Raw genomic sequence first — 21,865 nt, forward strand, 5'->3', positions numbered from 1 at the left:
TGCCCTTGTCCTTGGGCAGATCCAGGGATACAGATCCACAGTTCCTGGTGCAGTTGGGCCTTTACTGCCTGTATTTATTGCCTGTATTCACACACCTGTGTTGAGATGTGAGGGGAAGGTGTCCATTGTTAGCACTGCAGTTCAAAGGGTGCAACCATGAATTAGCATTTTCTGTGGTGATCACTAAAGGTGGTGCTGCTGGTTTAGTTTCCCCTAAACCCAGAAATCCTTTAGAGCTGTCTCTTAGATTCAGAGTTGAATCAACTTGGCAGGTGTGAAAGAAATGGTGCTGAATTCCTCTGGGCTTTAATCAAGCCTGTGATCCCTTGGAGTGTGTGAACTCTTTGTCCCCATCAAGCTGCCCAGAACAGAGGAACATCTGCAACAGTATGGGAAGCACAAGTCTGAGCACTGCCATCCTTTGGGAATCCATGTTTAATTTCCTGTGTTTTGGGGATCTGCATACTCTGGGGTTCGTGCTCCTTTCCCCAGCTGCGGTTTAACTTCTCATTCTTGTTTCCAACTCTCCGTGGAGGTGGTGGAAGAAACAACAGCAGCAGCAGCAGCTCTCCTGCCCTCCCAGCCTGTGGAATACCACTGAAGGGTTGGAACAAGACTCTTCAAGCATTCGAATTTTGTTACAAGTGCTTGATATACTTCCCTGGCTGAGTCTGTGTCACTGAAAATGAGGAGTCAATCCTTTGTTCCTTCATTTAGTGGTTTCTGGCCAAAGCCTTTAATTTTATGGCTCCTACTGGAATAATTATTTTGGTTTGCAATTTCTTTTGTTTGTTTTGTTTCTTGTCTTGGTTTGGGTTTTTTGCCTTTTTTTTTTTTTTTTAATTCCCCAGAGCACAGCTCTCCTTTAAAAAAGGATTTTCTTGTTTATTTTATCTGGGTTTTTACTCAGAGCTTTCTATGTTATCATGAAAGCCTTGCTCGATGAGAGCAAGTGTGTAAAAGTGCTCTGGAGAGGAGCTCTGCCCGGATTTCCCTTTATATCCCTCGCTAGTCCATACTGTTGATCTGCTCTGCATTATCTTCTATCCACAGCTCCATCTTTCTATGCCTTTCAATCGGAAAAAAAAATTACCTTTATTTGCATACATGAAGGTCCCAAAACTGTGACATGGATCGCAGCTGAGATAAATGGGGACCTCTGTTGCTAGCCTTTGCAGAAAACAAATAACAAAAATAAAAATAAAAATAGAAGGACGCCCCCCCCACCCCCCCGTGAGAGGGTAATGGTATCGCCGAGCGCCCGGAGGGGCGGGGCCGCCGGAGGGGCGGGGCGGGGGAACCCGATGGGAGCGGAATGCAGGGATGGAGCGGGGATGGCACAGGGGGTGCGGGGTCAGTCAGGGTGTGCGGGGGTGGAACAGGGTGTGCGGGGTCAGTCAGGGTGTGCGGGGATGGTACAGGATATGCGGGGGTGGTACAGGGTATGCGGGGTCAGTCAGGGTGTGTAGGGGTGGTATAGGGTATGGGGGGTGGTACAGGGTACGCGGGGTCAGTCAGGGTGTGCGGGGGTGGTACAGGGTGTGCGGGGATTGTCAGCGTGTGCGGGGCGGGACACCCGGCGGGGTCCGCGGTGGCGGCCCGGGTGCGGGACACGGCTGGTGGTGCGCGGAGGGGTCGGGGGTCCGCAGGGCAGGCGGGCAGTCCCGAAGTGGGCTCCCCGGTGCTGCCCAGCTCCGCCTCAGAGCCCCTTCCCTCTCTTCTGGGAGATGGAGGGCGATGAACAAACTCCCTCCGTCCTCCCCGGGGCACCCGCAGCTCCGCCGTGCGGGTCCTTCGGGATGTTCCTGCCGGGAAAGGCGCAGGCGGGCAGGGCAGGGCTGGTGATGCGCGGCCCTTGCACGGTCAGGTCCCTTGTCGGGTGAGTTCCCTTGTCCGGTCAGATCCCTTGTCCGGTCAGATCCCTCGGCTCTGCACTGGAGCTCAGCCGGCGCGGGCGGTACCGCGTTCCCCAGGCAGCATTTACAGCCCGCTGGGTTCACGGGAGTGCTGTGCGGTCCATCATGTCCTTACAGGGTGAACCATCCCGCCTCGCTGCTCTGTGAACCGAAGGTCTGTAAAAGGCACGAGTGACTCCAGCCTGTTGTTGCAGGTTCTGTCACCTCCCTTGTGTGTGACAGCACCGGCCTCTCTCTGTCCCTGCGCTGACTGCGGGGTTGGTCATCACGAGTCCGAGGGTGGACAGAAACTAAAGCACCTGTTGACCCTCCTGAGTTATCTTCAAAGTACAAACACACCCAGGATGAGCTGCAGGAACCCTCCGTGTCTGACTGCCAGAAGTAAAGCAGTTGGATAAATCTGCTGGGACAATAGAATTCAAGTGATTAATGTGAGTTAAAAGGTCAGTGACCATTGAGATCAACTCCCTTTATAGTTGGGCAGGAAGCAATTCTGTGATCATAAAAACCATTTCATGGCAAAATAATGTAGAAGTTAAATCAGACATAAGTGTGGATGGAGCTTTGGGAGTGTTAGTCCAATGCACTGCTTTACTGATAATGAGATACTTTGTTAGCTTAACTTTATTTCATTTCAAAAATAGCTCTTCACAGAGACATCTAATTAGTTCTGACAAAAGTTTAAAAAAAAAGTCACAGTCTTTAAAATAATGATGGTACATTTAGTACATATATTAACGATTTACGATTAAATTTAAGTTTTAAGCTTTGTAATTAAAGATAATTGCTTTAATGAGCTTTTCTGTAATTGTAACATTATATCTAATACCAATTATTACACTTTTTAAAAACCCTCTGGAGAAAATCTTGGAAATCTTAGTGAGTGCTACACATCTCATTTTCCATGCATTGGGTTTAAATTTGCACCCTCTGAGCCTAATTTGTTGCTTTCCTTAATTAATGTTTTTGCATGAAATTTTTCCCTTTTGGTCATTTGATACCCTGATAATGATTGGTTGTGTAGTTGCCAGCCTTCTGTAGGATGTTGTTAACAAAGATCTCGGTGTTGTCAGGTTGAAAAACAAGTAAGTACATCCTGGGCTGGCATTCTGATTGATTCACACCTTCAGAGCTTTCAGGTAGGCAGTTGTATTGGGGTATGGTGGGAAGCTGATTTGACCAGCCATGTAACAGCCTGTGTTGCCACTGTTTTGTTATTTCACTATATTATTTACTGAAATTCCAGTTTTTATAAGTCTCTCTGCAGGTGGAATGCCTCCTGTTCCTCAAGTGGCTCAACAGATTAGCCAGGAGGGAGACCAACAGCAAAATGGACCAAACTTACCAAGTTTGCATAATTCCTTCCCTGCTCCACAGAGCAGGAACCCAGCTTTTCCTCAGCAGGTACAACCAGCAGGCTGGGGTAAGAAGCATGTGGCTGTGGTCCCAGCTCCAGTTCCCTCACCACAACAGGTGTCAGATTTGCATATTATGTTGTATGTGGCTTTGAAGGCTGGTTTTTGTGCATTAGAATTGCTGTTGTCATCTGCTCTGCACCATTAAATAGTCTGAAGCTGGGAAGAGAGTATCCTCAGAATCAGAATGGTAAATCTGTCTCATTAGAAGTCTAATTTTTGGCACTTTACTTTCCCTTGAACTTTTACTTCTGTGAAGAACATATCTGTTCATTTATATCATTTGCAATGTCTGCCCAACTCTCAGTTTAAGTATTGTTGTGCTGGATTTTCATTTTTGTTGGATCAAATGCATTGCATTCCTCAAAATAAGTGCCAGGTGTGTGTGGAAGGCTGCAGGTAAGTGAATTATAGGTGCAGCAAGAGGGAACAGCGTGTTTACCCCTCCCTGTGCCCTGGCAGTGTTGACCTTTGTGTTTTGTGTGCAGACTTTGTGGATGGCAGAATTTATTACTCCAACCTGAGGAGAAAGGAGCAAATAATTTCAGTAGTTTATGCAGATGACTTTGCCAAGCCTGATAATTTTCTTCATATAGCCATGGTATAGCACAGCTGGGTATAAATCTTTCTTTACAGTAAAACTTTGTGTTCATTTAAATTTAGAGTGCTCTGTAGATACCTGTGTCTCTCATTTGGTTTTAATTAGTGCTGCAGACACAAATGATTTTTCCTGAAGAAAGAGAAGGAATGAGAAGGAATCAGGCATGTTCTCTAGGGAAGAGAGCATTTGTTCTTGTAATGAAATCCTAGAAGGAGGTTTAATTAAACAGAATCCATTATTTTAACTTTTTATGCAGCCTGTTTAGAATAAGGGGGGAGGAATCACAAAGAAAATTAGCTCTGCTTGTGCTTGCTTGCCAGCAGTTGCAGGATGCTTACATGTGTTAATAAAAATGCCAGAAGCTAAATATCTTTTTATATGAACTTCTCAGAGAGTTCTGTCCATGTGCCATCTGGCAGAGTATTTAAATTCTGTGAAATTTCTCACTGAATCAGCCCTGCACTTCGGATGATATCTAGAGGTACTATATTTTAGGAGGAAAAACATAAAAGTTCTCAAGACTGAGTACCACTGCATCCCAAGCTTCTCTACTGATTTTTCATCATACTGCTGCCTTATAAAGTCCTTCAGAGACTTTACATAAATCTGCACAAAATGCATTATTCATTATCTTTTAACAAAGTGCAACTTCAAACACTGTAGAATGTTCCCAGGGATTGGATAATAATTTCTGTTGGTTATCCATGTACCGTTTTTCACAGTGTCTCTGTCTTGTTTTCGTGTTGTGCAGTAGGAAACATGAGTTTAATTATGTTTACTCGAAGGAAAATGAAATTCTGCAGCGAATAACAGCACTGAGGAAAGAAGGTTTATGGTCTCTGAAGCGTCTGCCCAAACTCCATGAGGCCCCACGGCACAAATCACACCATGATTATCTGTTGGAAGAAATGCAGTGGATGGCAACTGATTTTGTTCAAGAAAGGAGATGGAAGATAACAACTGCCAGGAGGGTAATGTGGATTTGATATTTTCAACCAGAAAAGAGGGGGGAGAATAGGCAGCATTTTCATGGTTAGGACGTGGTCAGGGAGGATGTGTGAGGTTTGGGTTGCCTCTCCACTGTGTTTGTAAACTTTAAACAGTACTCTTAAAGGGATTGTAATTATTTTCTTTCTCTAGAAATATGCTTTTTAGATAGAGCAGAGTAAAAACATAAAATAATTTAATGGTTTTATTCAGCTGATTTTAAGTGTAGCTCGTCACCACGAAGATGTGATACTTCATAAGGAAAGATGCAAGAAAAGAGAAGAGAAGCAACTGAGGGCTGTTGCTGCTTTTACTGCCAGAGAAATTGAACACTTCTGGTCCACCATTAAACAGGTAAATGTAAAAAAAAAAATAAAAAATCTGATGTTGTACTGAATAAAAACCTATTGGACCATAACAGCGAGAATCTTACAGCTGAGCTTTGCTCAGCCCCAGGGTGAATATTATCTCTTGGTAAAGACAGCTGCATGTTATGGTTGCATGAATAATTTCAGGCCTTATATGTCAGGAAGGAGAGAGCCTCACTGATCACAGTGCAGTTGGCTCACAGTGGACATTTAAGTGTTGATGTGAGTTATTCTTGGGTACCTCTTGCGTGTTACAGGGATGACTCATGGCCAGTTCCAAACGCTGGTTTTTGATTTGAGGGCTCTGCATTGTAGCAGTGGCTGATGCCTGTCTTGCTGTTGAAGAACTGCTAATTATTCCACAGGTGTATTTGAAGGTAAATGTGTTCATGTTTGTCATTTCCTTCTCCTTCTTTCCCTCCACCCCACTCTCCCTCCATTTTAGGTGGTAGATTTAAAACTGCAAGTAGAGTTAAAAGAGAGGAGGAAGAAAGCATTAAACTTGCAGAATGTCTCAAAAAAAGGTAATAAGAACATGGGAGGTTTTCTGGTTGGTTGGTTGGTTTTTTGCATGACTTTTTTTTTTTCCTCTTGTGTACTGGTAGTATAAGGTTACCCAGAAAGATGTTTAGGAGCTGGTATTTTGTTCCTAGATTTGAGTCATAAATATCTCCTTTCTCCATCTCACTAACTTCCTGTGGGTCACTAAAGCTTTTAACACACTGTAAAGGCTTTTTGTTGCTGAACTCTTGTTTGTGTCAAGAGTTCAGTTTTATGTCCCTTGCAGACCATGCATGAGACTGAATTCACTGAAACTATTGTGTGTCCACCTGTGTCCCACCTCAGCTTGCCCTTCTTTATGAAGTCTGAGACACTTAAACAGTGTTATTGTACTGAAGAATTCCTGTGTTCTTCAGACCCTGGATTAGCTGTAAATGGTATCAAATCTGTTAATGAATTATTCATCTCAGATACGGCAGCACTCTGATTTTATTATTTTGTGCAGAAAAAAGAGACTCTTCAAATAAGAGCAAAAGCCTTCAGAAGGAGGTGGTGATTCCAGATCTTCTCACATCTACTGTGGAGAAGTCCATGGCAGATTTAGCAGGCATTGCTGCTGCTGCAGGAGCATTGTTACCCAAAGGCAGTGCTCAAACCACGACAGCTGTAAAATGGGATACCCCGTCCTTGCTACATGGAACTCTTAGAGATTATCAGAAAACTGGGCTGGAGTGGTTGGCAAAGCTGTACAAGATGAATCTCAATGGCATTCTGGCTGATGAAGCTGGGCTTGGAAAAACAGTGCAAGTTGTTGCTTTTTTTGCACATCTCGCATGTAATGAAGGTATGAAATATTATAAATATTTTATACTTCCATATTTTTAACAGTTCATTAATGAATGTTTTCATTAAGATGAAAAAAAATTGCTTTTAATATATGTAATTTAAAGAAATGTACTTGGAATATTTTTTTTTAAAAGTATACACAATTCCTATAATTGTTGGTGCATGTGTATGTTGTCTATATACATTATTGCCTTTTCTTGTAATTTCTGAAATGGTAAACAGTCATTTCCAATCCTGCTTTATCTTTTATCTCTGTAGGTAACTGGGGTCCAATTCTTGTTGTCTCACAAAACTGTAATGTGCTGAAGTGGGAGGTTGAACTGAAATGCTGGTGTCCTGCTTTGAAAATTCTTCTGTATCTTGGGAGCCCAGGAAAACTTTTTAAAACTGGGCAGGTATTGTGGAACATCATTTCATTTACACATGTACTGGGCAGCATAAGCATCACACAGAAAGAGAATATCAGCCTGAGTTTTGGGTATACCACTGTGGTTAAAAACTTCAGGCCTACTGTGTTTTGTAGGAAAAGTTTATTCTTCTTTAAGGAAAACAGAAGTCCTATTAAATACACTTTTAATAATGTTTTAGACATCACAATCAGAGGGTTAAACTGAGCATTCTCTTGCCTTTTGGGATTTTGAAACCTTTGAAGAACTGCCCTGGGATAAAGTGCAAGATAATCTATTTTAATCTCAGAAGAGGAAACAATAATCTTTGCTCTGAAAGCCATCAAAAAAGCCTTTAGGATTTCTGTGTTTTTGTGTTGCAGGAATGGTCTGACCCCAGCAACTTCAATGTCTGTATTGCTTCCTGCAAGCAATTCTTGCAAGACTGTGAAGCATTCATGAAAGTACAGTGGAGGTACCTGGTTTTAGATGAGAGGCAGAATGGGAATGATCTGACAGAGAAGCACTGGGATGCAATATTCCATCTCCAGAGGTCTGAAGCATTCATTCACATTTTTCTTTTTGTTTTTTGTCTGTCGGTTCTGAAATAACTTCAGTGCTTCTAACTGCAAGTTTTTAAGTTTTTCTTTCTGTGATGTAATTTAAGTTACGAAATAGATCTTACCTTAATTGTTACCTTCGTTGTTTGCAGTCACCATCGCTTACTCTTGATGAATAAGCCTCTGCCTACTTCATTAAAAGATCTGTGGGCTATTGCCTGTTTCCTGATTCCAGAGACTTCCCAATCCTCTGTGGATTCCGTGAAGGCAGCATCTGTGGAGGAGAACAAAGAGCATTACCAGAGAGTTGCAGTGGGACTGCACAGAGTATGTCTCTCCTGAGGACAGTATCTTATTCCTAGCACCTCTTTCTCTGAGAAAATACAATTAGGAAATGACTGTTCTGTATTCTTTTAGGTGGTGCAGTCATTTATTTTGCAGAGGTCCAAAATTCACGTGGAGAAGGAGCTGCCCAGGAAATATGAGCACGTGCTCACCTGTGCTCTCTCTCACAGACAGAAGGGGATGTATAAAGACATCCTGTCCCAGCCAAGGTACAGCTGTTGAGTAGTTCTTGATTGTTCAGTCATAAAGTGAGGAACTCTTCCAGTTACAACAAGAGAGCTTGTTTGCTAGTGTGTTAATTCTGAGTGAGTCATGGGCAAAAGTAAAGATTAAAGCACATTGGCATAATCGTGGTGCTGTGCAGGCTGTTCCACACCAAGTGGTAATTGCATTCAGCCATTTCTTCATCCTCTGTTTGTTTATTTTTATATAGATGTTTTGCAAGGTGAAAAGAAGCATAAACAAGCAAAGAGTGTTTGCAGATTATGGGGCAAAATATTTATAGCAATTGACCATGTGTCACAGTTTTTGTTTAAATTTAGTTCTAAAGTTATTTAGGAACTGAATATTCTAGATTATATGTTACATTGATTTTCTGATACATCTAGCTTGTATTTTCTGGTGAATTTGATAATTTAAAGTGATATTTATTCAGGTGTTAATAAAAGGCCTTAACATTGACAATATGTGTTTCATATATTATCCAGTGTCATTTCCATTGGAAATAGAGTGCCTATTTGAGAAAATCCCTTTTATGATAATGTGACTTTTAAAGTCAGAATATCTTGTGTAAATTTATTAACAATCTGTGTGAATGTGAGAGAAACTGGAGGAACGGAAGGCTGCATCTTTAAACTCTTACTTTTCAAAATGTGATAACTTGGTGTTCTCAGATTAATTCAGAACAACAATTTGAGTGTGCAGAGATACCCCAGCTCCTAAAAAGCACTGTTTTTAAAAGGTCATTTAAAATACATTTTCACTTTAAATAACAGGGCTCAGGAATGTCTTAGAAGTGGGCACTTTGCCAGCATCCTCCAGGTTCTGATGCAGCTGCTGAGGGTGTGTGATCACCCTGACCTGCTCAGTCCTCGCCGTCCACGCTCCTCCTGTGTGTTGGACAGGCTGCAGCTCACAACTGCCTCTCCAGTGCTGGATGCAGTGGGATGGGACCTTTGGAAGGTGAGGAGGAAAGTAATTCTCCTGTGCTTGACTTGATTTGACCGAGAGAGACGGTGGCACAGGACATAAAATTTCTTACACGTAATTCAGGGCCCAATTAAAGTGCAAAATCTGAACTGCTAATTCATTTATTTTTAGGAGCAACTGCTAAGATTTATTACAAATAATAACCATTGACTTTGTGCTAGTACTGAACTTAGTAGGTATGCTGGGAATTTGCTATCCTTGTCAAAGAAAGTGAGACTATTTTGTAACGTTTTCTGGTTTTCCTGAAATTTCCCAATTAACCTGAACTGCTTATCATGACCTGAGGAGCAGTAAAGGCATAGTTAAGCTGTGAACAGCCCTGGAGATGAGAAGCTGTATCAGATTGCAGTTTTGCTTTAACTGTTGTCTGTTTGTTAAAATTACATTGCAAGGGAGTTCATCTTTTTTTTTTTTTTTTTTTTTTTTTTGCTAGTGATTTCAGCAATATTAGAGGCTTAAGAGAGACTGGACAAAGCTAAAAAAAGTAGCACTGTGTGTCCTGGGAAATTCAAGTAGTTTCTTCTTTAAGCCTGTTGTAAAAATCATTTGGGGGTGGGGGGACAGGGTGAGCATCAAAGGCTGTGAAGGAAATGGGGTTAATGTGTCAGGGTGGGAATGGGGGGTCAGGAACACCAGTTCTACAAAGGATTGTAATTTGAGGGTTCTGCCCTGTTTTTGACTCCTGGTAACATGAGCATAATGCTCCATTTTCATGGTGTAGGTTGTTGAAACCTTTTAAAGTAACAGCAGCTGCTCTCTGGACAGTCACATGACACTTGGCTCTTCCAGGTTTCACTTCAGCTCTGCCATCAGCTGTGAGCTTTTCAGTCATTCTCAGATAATGGGGAATTATTACCATTATTTTTTTTAACTGCAACTGAATGGTAGTAAAATATTTCTTCACTTTGTGGTTTTTTTTTTTCTTTTTTTTTTAATAACTTAAGCATGCAGACCAGTCTCTCTTCGATGTGATTGGGATGGAAAACCAAATTACTTGCTATGAGGCACAAATACTGCCAAAACTGAAGGTAACTAGAAAGCTTATTGAAGAGATCTATTGCTCCCCTTCAACACCCAGACTTGAGCCAGTGAAGCTCAAACCAAACAGGTATGTGGTGTTCTGGTGATTTATTTATTTGTTTGTTGATTGATTTATTTTAAGTAACAGGTGGAAATGAGTAATATTTATGAGGGCTGAGGGGATTAAATCAGAATTATTTGTTTCTCTTGGTATCTTTTGTTTACAGACTGATCACTGTGTGCCAGCCTTCTGAGGGAAAGCAGAGTGATATTTACCACTTAATAGTTCTTTTCATTTGTGAAGGCTCAGTCTTGATCTTTTCTGACACACTCAACCGAGTTGAAGTCTCTTGTGGTTTTGATCAAACAGGAGAAGTGACTTCTGCAGTAGAGTTTCCTAAACAGAATAATTAAATCTTCTAGTTAATTTTAAATCTAAGATGTACTCGCAAAGCACTTAAAGAATTTTTAATTTTTTTTCCTGGGGGAGGAAAAGATATTCTGTTAAATTTTGAGCTTATTTGTTTATTGCTGATGACTCTGTGAAGAGCAGTTGGGAGGGTTCATTTTTGAGTCTTGGAGCAAATGTAATTTTGCTGTAGAGCAATGTAGCCTTAAATTTTACAATAAATTAACCTGATAAAAGCAGAGTAAGGTTAGTGAAGCCCAAGACAGCTTGTGTGACATGTGGCTGTGACAGGTGACAGTGAGGATGTCCTGCACTAGTTTTATTAGGCCATTCTGCCAGAAGGGAGCATTGACAGTTAATGAAATTAAAGAATTGGAAGGAATAGCTGAAATATATATGTGAAGCAGAATAAGAACTCGTTCTTTTCCTATTTAGACATCTTTGGTTTCCTGGAAGCAGCACACACTAAACAGTTACTGTGAAGTCAGCTTTTACAACTGCAGTGTTTTTAAACCCATACCCATAGTTAAGGCTTTGCTCCATTAACAAGTTTGACCCTTGTGGGGAGTTCTCTTGCTGTGTCCAGCCTCCAAAGATGATTAAAGGATATGGGAGCTCTGTCATGCCCCTTCCACATAATCTTTCAGTGATGACTGGAGCCTCAGAGCGTTTGCATTTTACATATATTGTGTTTCTTCTGCATGTTGAGAGAAGCAGAATCCCTCCTGCCCTATGCTCTGCATCTGGGTGCCTCTTCAAGCTCAGATTACTGACTCAAAATAAGTATTTGCCTTAGATCTTAATTTTTTGTATTGGGATGAATGGATTAACAACTTCCTCGTGTATGTTTTGTTGAATGTGTAGAAAGATCATCTGTTAATTTTTAGGTTATTTACACCAGTGCAGTATGGACAGAAACCTGAGGGTAGGACTAAAGACTTCTCAAGGTCTCAGGTGCAGCAGACAGTGGACACAGCAGCAGTTATGGCAGATCATCATGAGAAAACACAAAGACTACAACCCCTTGCCCTGTTTTCAAACAGTCAGCATAGGAAAGGTGTGTTGTATGTAAAATAATCCATTGCTTTCTGGTTTGCTCTCTTTTTTTTTTTTTTTAAATATTGTTTGAATATGGGAAAGAAATGAGGTTGCACTCCATGTGTTTGTGTATCAAGTTCCATTAGCAGGTTTCTAACAGGACTTTCCTCACAAAATCAAAATAAAATCCCTTATAATCTATTTGTCCTTCATAAACAGAACAATACTATTGTGCAAACACTGGAAATTTCACTGGCAGTTGTGTTTGTTTTCTTTCATTGCTAAAAATGAATTGTGCAGCAAAAGATCTCTTATTCTGTGGTTAGTTTTCACCCCAAAATTGGCAGTATTAGAGGGAGATCCAGTCTGTTTGCAGTTAAGTGCAGTGTAAGAGTTATGTCTGGAGTCAAGTTGCCCTTCAATAGCAATCCAGTGTCCCACACTGTGTGGATGGGATAAGCATTGAAATCCTGCAGTGTACAGTGAGGAAATTCTTCTTTTTACCTTTGTACCTCTTTTGTCTTCACAGCCAGCAAAACTTTACTCATGGCTTCCACAGCTGGAGCACAAGAGAGGATGGCTGAGGCAGAGAAGCCTGTAACATTACAGTTTAGAGGGAAAATGTTTACTGTGTCCTACAGTCAATTCTGTCAACTTATTGACAGACAGTCTCTGAAGCATCAAGGTAAGGTGCTACATGATTCAATTCACGTATTTATCTTTTTTTAAAATCTTTTTTTTTTTAAACTTTTTAACTATTTAGAAATCAAAATTCTAGAATCTATAATTATCTTCATGTTGTAATATCACGTGTCTGTGAAATTATTTTTTTTCTTGTCTTGCTGCTTTCCTGGAAAAACAAATGAATTTATTAATGAGACAGTGGATGACCTGAGTACTAAACCTAAATCAGCATCTACACTTTCGTGTCCAACTCAGGTAGTGTGCTAACTCTTTATATCAAAATATGCACTTGATCATGAAGAATATATAGTTTACAAGATTCATGTGTGTGAAATAGTCAAAGCTTTAATATTTAAAACATTTAGAATATTGTAATTTCCCAGTCTGATCCATCTGTACTCGTGGACTCTCCAATAGTTGCTTGAAAGTCCCATTACATTTTTGCCAGTAGGCATAGAGTAGGAAAGCAGATTTATTTTTACATTAAAATACCAAACCTAACATCTGTCCCTGTATCACAAATACTAATTATCAGCTTTTCTCCTGCTCTCTTCTCCTTTCAGTCATTCACACAACTTTTGTATTATCTGAATGATCCTTATTTTCTACTTTGTTTTGCATAAATTTCTTTTTTTTTTTCTTGCATAAGCTTTATCTGGTCAAAATAGATTCAGAAAAGAATTTTGAATTTAAAGGGTATCCTAGAAGAAAAAAGACAACTAAAGGAACGCCTGGACAAAATATATTCTTGGAATGAGCGTCGTTGTTCCAGAACCCCCCTGTATGGCAGAGACCTGTTGGAAACTTGCTCTTGGATCAGTGAAAGAAAAATCTCTCAGCACTTTTCTGCCAGGATTAACAAGTGGTGCTGGGCTGGCTTTGCAGATTGCCTTCCCTATCCCAGTACTGCAGAGGTTCTGAAGGATCCACTGCAGGTACTCATTCTGACAGTGAAGCAGCAGCAGATAGCCCTGAAGGATCTTATTATGAGGTAATTGAGACAAATTCATCTGCAGTCTGTGCATGGATTTGATGGGTGTATGCTACCCTCCAACACAGGGCGTTATATGAAGTACTGTAAAATGCCAAAAGTGATAAATAAGGTGCCCTGTTTTATCCTTTTTGCAGGCTAAATTCCTTTATGCTGAATCTATTTGTATCCCAGATGTGTAATTTTAGATCATTTTAAGATCTTAAATAGTTCCATGGCAATTGTCATTAGTCATGTAGCAATTCTACTTTGACTTATCTTGTATTTGTTGTGTTAATACTGACAAAAAAAGTAGGAGGTGTAGTAAACTTATCTTGATAACCTTATGGATAGTGGTAATTTCCTCGAGTGTTTTTTAGCATTTACTTGATGCTAACATAAAACTTCACACACTGATTTACTTTCAGTTGCCCTTAGCCAGGTGCTTTATGTTTCTATGCAAACATCTTCTTTATGACTGTTTTTGAGCCGTTAATAGCCCAAGCAGTTAAGAATTACTATCATAAAGTTTTGGGTTGTTTTACAGAGACCTGTGTGTGTTGCCAGCTGTAGCTGTCGCTCCTCCACGTTTGTATGTGACCCATCCTCCTCACACATATACCCATGGAATGAAGCTCTTGAAGTCTAATCTGAAGGAACAGCTCCTTCCCTGCTCCCACTCAGTGCAGCAGACAGCAAGGCCTCGTTTTGTGCAGTTTCCAGATCCCCGACTGGTGCAGTGGGACTCAGGTATTAAAAACCTCCCCCTGGCTCTACCTGGGCTTTCTCTAAGGGTCGAGTGGGACCTGCAGGTTCTTGTTTCATAATCAGGCAAGATGGAAGCTCTGGCTGTCTTGCTTCGGAAGCTGAAAGCAAGAGGAGAGCGTGTGCTGATATGGGCACAGATGATTGCAATGCTTGATATCCTGGAGCTTTTCCTGGACCTCCATCTCCTCACCTACGTACGAGTCGGTGAGAGTGGTGCTCACAGCTGGCATTATCTGGTAAGAGGATCTCTTACTCAGGCTAATAGTTAATAGATGCTCATAGTGGGAGGGAAAATGCTAAAGGGAAGCCTAATACATTTGCAAAATTCATTTGCATAATTCCCTTGCTTATTGAAGCAAATTATGTATGTAGCTGGAGCACAAATATGTAATTATATATGAAATATATCAGTCATATTACTATTTGATGAGGCATCCAGGGTGTTTCCAAGAAGTATGGCACTAGTTGTCCTATGTTTATGAGTAATTTGTGCTTGAAATGCAGATGTTTTAGTTCACAATAGCATTTTGATTAACTGCTTTTGCTTTCATTATCTGTAGCTATTTGCATTGTTAGTACTTGAAGTGTAGTTGCTGTTTTTATGTTGGCACTTCCTCAGCCTTACTCCAGGGGCTTTTATTTTTTGTAGAGTGCCCTGGCATTGCCTGAGGATAAATTGAAAGTATGCTCATTTCCCTCCCCAGTAAGATTCTCTGTATCTTCTGGGGCCTACAGTTTGAGCAAACATTAACAATATAGTTAAATTATTATCATTTTTTATTTCAAATTGTATCATTATGCTTTCTGTCAGATGCTATATTAAAGAATACTTTGCCCTAAAGCAACACAAGGCAGCACAAAAGAAGGGATTCAATTTAGTCAACAGACAAAAAAAATGAGGAAGCACGTACAGGATATAATAACTCAGGTGTGCTTAGTCAGAGGACATAATGTGATTACTGTAATAGATCTTTAGATTTTTATCTGGCTGACTGGACCATAAATTAATAGTTTTAATGGTAGACAAATTAATTTTGAATTGTGTGGATCTGTAATGTGGGCAGTCAGATCCCTTAAAACGTTTGCATGCTTAATGTAGGTTTGGGAAGTTATAAGAAAGCAATTTTTCCAATCTTCTCATTTTGTTAAAAAAGTTTGTGCGGAAATTTATTCTTAATTAATGTGAATTCCTAATTAAGCTGCTTATTTTCCCCATTTTAGGAATCCATAAAAAACTTCAACCAAGACAAGAGGATCTTCTGTGCTATCCTTTCTTCCCACACTCCTTCCACAGGTGTCAGTCACATAGATGTGAACACTGTTGTCTTCTATGACACTGATTTGGATCTGCTGGTGGACACAGAGGCTGAGGAATGGTGTGCTAAAATTGCAAGAGGCAGAGATATCCACATATACAGGTGACTTATGCTAAGAAATAGTATTGGTGTTTCAAAATTGAAAATAGAGGGAAGATGATCTTGGGTGAAACTAGTTCAAGTAATTTGGTCTTTTAAGATCCCTTTAAAGATTATATCATACATCTCCCCTTCAGACTAGAGGGAAAAATGAAAATTCTGTCCTTTTCCTTACTGTTTCTTCTGTTCCTGTCTTTCCCTCCCACTTTCATCTTACAAACCATCTGGACTTCTGTGTTGGGACAGTCAAAACAAATATGGGTGTTTTCAGCTCCTGATAAACAAGAAATGCCTTACTTGATCTATCACTGGATTTCAAATCCACTGGTGATGAGATGCCGATGTTTGTGTTGTTGGAAGATGTATTTGAAAGCTTCTCTCAAGTGAAATTTCTTTCCTTGGAAGGCTGTGCTGAGAGCACAGGGGAGCTCTTGCTCACCTTACCACAGGCCAGGTGGGTGTGCAGTGCAGACACCCTCAGCAAATACCCTGCTCTTGTATTTTTTGTTAAATCCAGATGTATAGAAGACAATCTGTTTATTGCTCATTTCGAAAACAAGAGCTTAAAAGAACATGGTGTTCTGAAAATATGAAATCAGGTGTATAAAGAAAGCTTTCCTCTAAAAAACTAAGAGTCAAATGCAGAACTTCCTATGAAAGCACCTGATGGACTCTAAATGAGTGTTGGTGCTCATTGTGGAGCATGAGACATGAAACAGTTGGGTTTCACAGAGGATCACTGTTTTATAGGCAACAGCATTTTGTTTTGTTTTACAGGCTTGTAAGTGGTAATTCTGTTGAAGAGAGGCTGTTGAAAAAAGGTATTAAACATTTGGTTCAAGAACTGGCTGCTCAGGGGGACGATTGTTCAACAGACTTTTTATCTCAGGTACTGTAACATTAAGAATGTGAGCAGTTACTTAATGATACATTAAAAAAAAGTGTTTTTCTAGATCAGAATTTTGAATGGGTAGTTCTATATTTATTTCTATACTTGTTTGGGAGCCAGTGATATGTGTTAAATTCAGTAGAGATCCTGAAGTTTTAGCTCATATAGAAAATAGGAAGATAACTATCTAGAAACAAAAGTCGTTCCAATGACAATTTTACTCTATTATTGACATTGTTTTAATCAATCAAAAACAACATCTGCTGTAGCAAAAGCTGTCAAATATATCTGTAATCTGACTTTTCTAAACTCGATTTTAGGATGTTGAAATAATTTTTGACATCATACACTGTCATATTGAATACTTGAAAACATGTTTCCATAAGGTTCTTTGCTCTGAATGTGGAAATGAGGATTCTAGAAAGTTTACAGAAGAGACACTGTCTGAGCTAAGAAATGACACAGATTCAGAGCTGTATGATTCAAGAAACACCATGGTTCCTTCTCAGTTAGAACAGCTGGCTAGCTTGGTGGGTCAGGTATGGTGACTTCTCTTGTTTTATGGAAACCTTCAGAAATATTTGCAATTTCCTGTGCAACAACCAAGTGGCTTTCATGAAGTATCTTACTTCCAATCTATTTACATTGAAGAGTTCTGTGCAAACTTAAATATTGAAATGCTCCTGGGAGGTAATTTGAGCTTGTTGATAGATCTGTTCATGTACCAAAGCACTTAAGTCACCAAATGTTCTCCTGAGGATTGTAAAGTATATTGGACTAAATGCACTTCATGATATATAAAGTGATATAAAACCAGTTTACAGCCCTGTGCTTTGCAGATACTTGTGATTTTTCTTACAAAGACTAGGAACTGTTTCTTCTTAACCATTAAATGACTATTCACAGCATTCCTTAAGTTCTGTCAGATTTGGATTGTCTCTTTTTCCCTTTGACTACTTGTGCAGGACCCAAGCCTGCTCACTAATGACCAGTCAAGAATGTTTGTAACAACTTGGGTGGGATTCTCTTTTTTTTTTCCAGTTAGGAAAATGGAAGCCAATACTTGGAGCCTATTTTCAGTGGTACCATTGGGATGGGAGCAGACAAGTTAGAATTAGTCATGTTCTAATCATGTTTTTTTGTCCTTATATATCTTGTGGTACCTTTATTTGCAACCAAAATAAGTATATTTATTGCTTGGGCTGTTTTCTGCTTGTTGTTATTTACATGTTTCCAATACAAAAGCTAAAGAACTACCAATGTGTCAAAAAATTTTTTTTTCTCAACAGCTTAACCCAATTGAAAAGTATGCATTAAATTTCTTGGAATTGTGTCATACTTTGGATGATCAAAAGAGCCAGAAAGCCAATGAGGTAAGTAACTATATTTCATTTTCTGAGTACTAATAACAACAAAATATAAAACTCTAACTGGTGTCAGAATTTTTTGTTTTGTTTTGTTATGAGCACTGAAATTTTGCTCTAAGTGACTGTGGTCTGAAAACACACTGGTTCCTAATTAAAAGGGAGACATATTTCCCTTTCTCTTTACTGCTATGAGGGCCTTACCCAAGAATAAAATCTCATTTTAACTAACTTTGCTATGACTGTTAGCCTATGAAAGGTGAGACTCAAATCAGTGGCAATTTACTGCTGTTAGCATATTTAGTGTGAAAAATAGTAATATTTTAAAATGTACAAATTTTCTTCCTAAAAGGAGTTGAAAATTGCAAATATAAAATGGGAATATCAGCATGCCAAGGAGCTGGAAAAGGCAGAACAAAAATTTCAGCAGGAAGTGAGAGAAGAACTCTTAACCTATACCAGACAGGACGCTTATAACACGGTAACATCAGTCTCCAACCTCTGCTTTTCCAGGAAGTTTACTTATTGTCACTATGAACCACGTCTTTGTGTCTGTTGGGTTTGTATTGCACTGGGCTTGAGTCTTTGCACAATTATTGTGCTCTTGAAATGAAAGCTGTCACTCTGTGAGCAGTTTTAATTCTGTAAATTCTGTGGGTTGGTAGGTTGCCTTCAGTTGGAAGTTCACAGTTATGTATCAAGGTAATAATAACTGAAGGAAGAGACTGAGAAATATGCTGAAAATCGAGAGTCATTCCTTAAAATATTTCTTTTTCTCTACTGTCATTTTTAAATTGTAGTTATTGTGAAAAAGGTTATGTTTGTAAATGCTGGGCTCTGGGCTGGGTAACGTATTGAGCTATCAAAAATTGTTTCTCATACAGGAATTTGTCAGTGAAGGACCAGATGGAGAAACAGAAATAATGCCTGTAAGTCAGTAGGTCTTATTTCATATGAAGGAAACCTTACCTAAAATACTTTATTTCATGGCAGACCGTGGATTGTGGGTTGGTGGTTTTTTGTTTGATTGGGGAGTTTTTTGCTGTTGCTGATGTTGGGGTGGATTTTTTTTGTTTTTAAGCTTTGGACTCCCTTTGTTGTACCTGAGAATCATGCTGATGTCTACACTGACTCTGTCCTGTGCCTGATGTACAGCAGCACCCCGATTCCAGAGTCTGAGCTTCCCCCTGTGTTTGTCAGGAAGGCATGGAAGCAGCAGAGATCGGAGCTGTCATGTAAGTTTGGATTCAGAATTGCACAGGAGGGCATGGTAACAGTTTTGTGTGAAATAGTATGAAAACCCTTCTGCAAGAATCTCTTTGTGTTTACAAATGTAGACATGCATGTACTGTTACCTCTGGTAAGACGGACAGAGTTCAGATGAAATGATTGACTGTAGAGTGAGCAGGGGGAGTGAGATGTGAAAACTTGCTGTTGTCCTGGCAAATTAGAAATAGGAATACAAGTGAATTAAATGAGCTGGAGTAAAGCAGTGAGACCCCTCTTCCTCCACTTGATCTGTTTTTAAGCTTGTTTTACTAGTGAAGAGAGAAGTTATTTAAAAGTGACTGATCAAGTCAAATGCTGTCCTAGGGCACCATGGGTTGAAGGGACCTGCAAAAGGCTTATCATTAATCAGGTGTTTTGCAGCAGTCAGTTTTCTGTCATGATCTTGGTGCACAAAGTTCCTTTCTCACTGGAGATAATAAAACTTTTGCCAATTAGCTTCAGGGCAGAGAAAGAAGCGTTGCCACAGGAGGATGGTTGTTCCTCCACCTTCACTGTTTGATCAAGTGACTCCAAGAATAATGAAAACACGGCAGAAGAGCCAAGCTCAGAAGGCCCTGCCCAGGGTACCACAGAAAACGTGTTTTGCAAGGCCTTTGTCAGCTCTCACCAGCTTAGCTGCAGACACTGGGCAGGATGGCCCTGCATGGCTGATTGCTGAAGACATGGCACTGTTAAAAGTAAGATGGTACTTAAGTTTTTATTGACTTCAGAAAGTTTTTACTTGCGAGTTTATTACAGCACCCGTAGACCTTGCTTCATACAGGAATTGTTTGTGCACACAAGAAGAGGGTTTAATTGAAACATTTCACAGATGGGATTTCCCTCTGCCCCTCAGGCCATGGAGCAGTCTCGGACACCTCCTTTAAACCTGGCTGTTGTGTCACCAGCACAGACAGCAAACTGGGACTTTGTCAGCGATGTCGTTAACTCCTCCAACTATGTTTATCGCTCCCCAAAGCAATGCCAAAGTCGTTACATGAGAGCCTTTGCAGGTCCAGAGGGAAAGGTGAGTTTCAATTGAAATGTGCTTTGCATTGTGAAGACTTAGGGTTTTTTACTTAGAAATATGAATTTCCTCAGTGCTATGACAGCATGACCTTGGATGTATCATTTTGCATTATCAGTACATTAAAAAGAAGGAAGGGGAGCTGTTTATTTTAACTTTTAAGGGGCAAGTCTTCAGTCAAGACTACTGTTAACTATGATTTTTGAGACAGAGCACTCATGATTACTTATTTTTGGTACCTATGCCTTGAATTTTTATTTGTTCCAGAACACAGGTGGTTATCCCCTTTGTGTTAGCCAAGCCTATACTAAGGACTGGGATTCTGAGCGTACCCAAATCTATATGAATCACTTTGAGTTGGTGACAATGACTACTAGAAAAAGAAGTTCCTCAAAGAGGTTTTTGTAAGTTTAATTCTACTGTCAGTATTTTTCCCCAGATTTAACAGTAAATCCCTTCGGTGGCCTGATTGGTGAATTTTTTTTTTTTAAGCACAGGGGTGTTTCACAGGGGCCTTTCTCTTGTCAAAAACTCTGTGCTGACTTTTAGCCTTGAGTTAGTGTCAAAGAATCAAACCTCTGCTTGTGCTGATGTAAAGAGAAGCTTGAAGTGCTTCAGTATTGCTCCATGGGATGCACCAGGAGGGTCAGCCCAGGCTTTCAACTCTTTGCTCTGGTCTGACAGTGTAGCTGCCATATTTCCAGGTAAAGAACTGCCTGGAGTTCCCTGCTAATCCCCAGCTGTGTCAGATCTTAACTGCAGATTCCTCTTCCAGAATTTTAAAATTATTTCAGTTAAAACATCATTAATATTAAAATAGTTGCACAAAATTCAGTTACCTTAAGCTACTTCATTTACTTTCAGTGCAGAGAACTATGACAAGCTCCTACCAATGTCTGGAGTTGTTTCCACCCGTGCAGAGCCTTCGACAGTGCAGGAAAAGGTCCGTTCAGTTTTTCCAGGTGAATTCCAGTTGTTTCATTTTTGGAGCATTTCAGCAATGTCAGAAGCAGCCAGCCCTGACGTATATAATAATTTTTTTTTGTCAAGTCAGACTTTTTGATTGCAATTATTGGTTTAGAGACAACTAGGAATTAATTTCAGGATAAATCTTTACATGAATTCAGAGTAGCAACTGTGGAGTTTATCTACTCAGAATTAAAACAATTACAAAGAGGCCTCCTGTGATCCCTCCTTCCACGTCTTTCTGTTGCCTTAGGCCTTGAGTGAAGAACAAATAGGTCCTCAGATGCAGGAGCAACAACCTAGCCAGCAACAAGAAGAGGAACAAACAGTGGAGCAAGTTCTGAGCTAGTGGAAGTCCCGTGAGCTCACAGAATCACTGAATTACAGAATCAACGAAGTTGGAAAAGACCTCTGAGATCATCGAGTCCAACCTTTGAGCCAACACCACCTTGTGAACTGGACCACGGCACTGAGTGCCACATCCAGTCTCTTCTTAAACAGGGATGGTGACTCCTTGGGCAGCCCATTCCAATGTCTGATCACTCTCTCTATGAAGAACTTCTTCCTGCTGTCCAACCTAAACCTCCTCTGGCACAGACTGTGCCCTCTTGTCCTACTGCTGGTTCCCTGGGAGCAGAGCCGGACCCCCACCTGGCTCTCCCCTCCTGTCAGGGAGTTGTAGAGAGCGAGCAGGTCCCCCCCGAGCCTCCTCCTCTCCAGGCTGAGCCCCCCCAGCTCCCTCAGGCCAGCCTCTCCTCACAGCACCTGTGCTCCAGTCCCCTCACCAGCCTCGTCGCCCTTCTCTGGAGCTCGCAGGTGTTGTGGACTTTTACACCAAATCCTGAAGGACAGCCCTGCCCGCACAGACGTTACTTCCCCCTCCGCTGTCAATAAACACGAGTTTGTCCGTCC

At 40.5% G+C, this 21,865-nt stretch overlaps 1 protein-coding gene and 1 non-coding gene across 12 annotated transcripts; both read left to right on the forward strand.

Moving 5' to 3' along the window:
• Positions 1–1,572: 1,572 nt before the first annotated feature.
• LOC127461384 (E1A-binding protein p400-like) lies at positions 1,573–21,865 on the forward strand. 11 transcript variants are annotated; one of them, XM_051769171.1, is made up of 31 exons: positions 1,573–2,359; positions 3,173–3,339; positions 4,718–4,903; positions 5,133–5,273; positions 5,733–5,811; positions 6,294–6,632; positions 6,893–7,029; positions 7,404–7,573; positions 7,733–7,907; positions 7,998–8,134; positions 8,921–9,107; positions 10,079–10,242; positions 11,451–11,620; positions 12,131–12,285; positions 12,454–12,540; positions 12,981–13,276; positions 13,803–14,005; positions 14,087–14,259; positions 15,245–15,441; positions 16,216–16,327; positions 16,714–16,866; positions 17,617–17,700; positions 18,044–18,172; positions 18,576–18,620; positions 18,773–18,926; positions 19,417–19,658; positions 19,817–19,987; positions 20,255–20,391; positions 20,480–20,691; positions 20,852–20,949; positions 21,207–21,865. In XM_051769171.1, the coding sequence occupies exons 2-31, from the start codon at positions 3,247–3,249 to the stop codon at positions 21,300–21,302; spliced, it is 4,722 nt and encodes a 1,573-aa protein (XP_051625131.1). In that variant the 5' UTR covers positions 1,573–2,359; positions 3,173–3,246; the 3' UTR covers positions 21,303–21,865. The 11 variants fall into 11 exon arrangements, with proteins under 11 accessions (XP_051625131.1, XP_051625130.1, XP_051625127.1 ...); XM_051769170.1 differs by having other exon boundaries at positions 3,173–3,320; positions 4,684–4,903; XM_051769167.1 differs by having other exon boundaries at positions 3,173–3,320.
• On the forward strand, positions 14,634–14,772 carry LOC127461393 (small nucleolar RNA SNORA49). Its single transcript, XR_007900053.1, has one exon. It is a non-coding gene; the product is annotated as a small nucleolar RNA SNORA49 (small nucleolar RNA).

The sequence above is a fragment of the Manacus candei genome, unplaced genomic scaffold (genome assembly GCF_025592945.1).
Source record: "Manacus candei isolate 608988 ecotype Guabito, Panama unplaced genomic scaffold, ASM2559294v1 h1tg000103l, whole genome shotgun sequence".
NCBI classification, from domain to species: Eukaryota; Metazoa; Chordata; class Aves; order Passeriformes; family Pipridae; genus Manacus; species Manacus candei.

Excerpts from the sequence above, each read along its gene's own strand:
- LOC127461384 (XM_051769167.1), top strand. The coding sequence starts at position 3,189 with ATGCCTCCTGTTCCTCAAGTGGCTCAACAGATTAGCCAGGAGGGAGAC. Across the intron at positions 12,286-12,453 it reads GACAGTCTCTGAAGCATCAA|GGAAAAACAAATGAATTTAT; the intron begins GGTAAGGTGCTA and ends TGCTGCTTTCCT. Across the intron at positions 20,392-20,479 it reads AGTTCCTCAAAGAGGTTTTT|CACAGGGGTGTTTCACAGGG; the intron begins GTAAGTTTAATT and ends TTTTTTTTTAAG.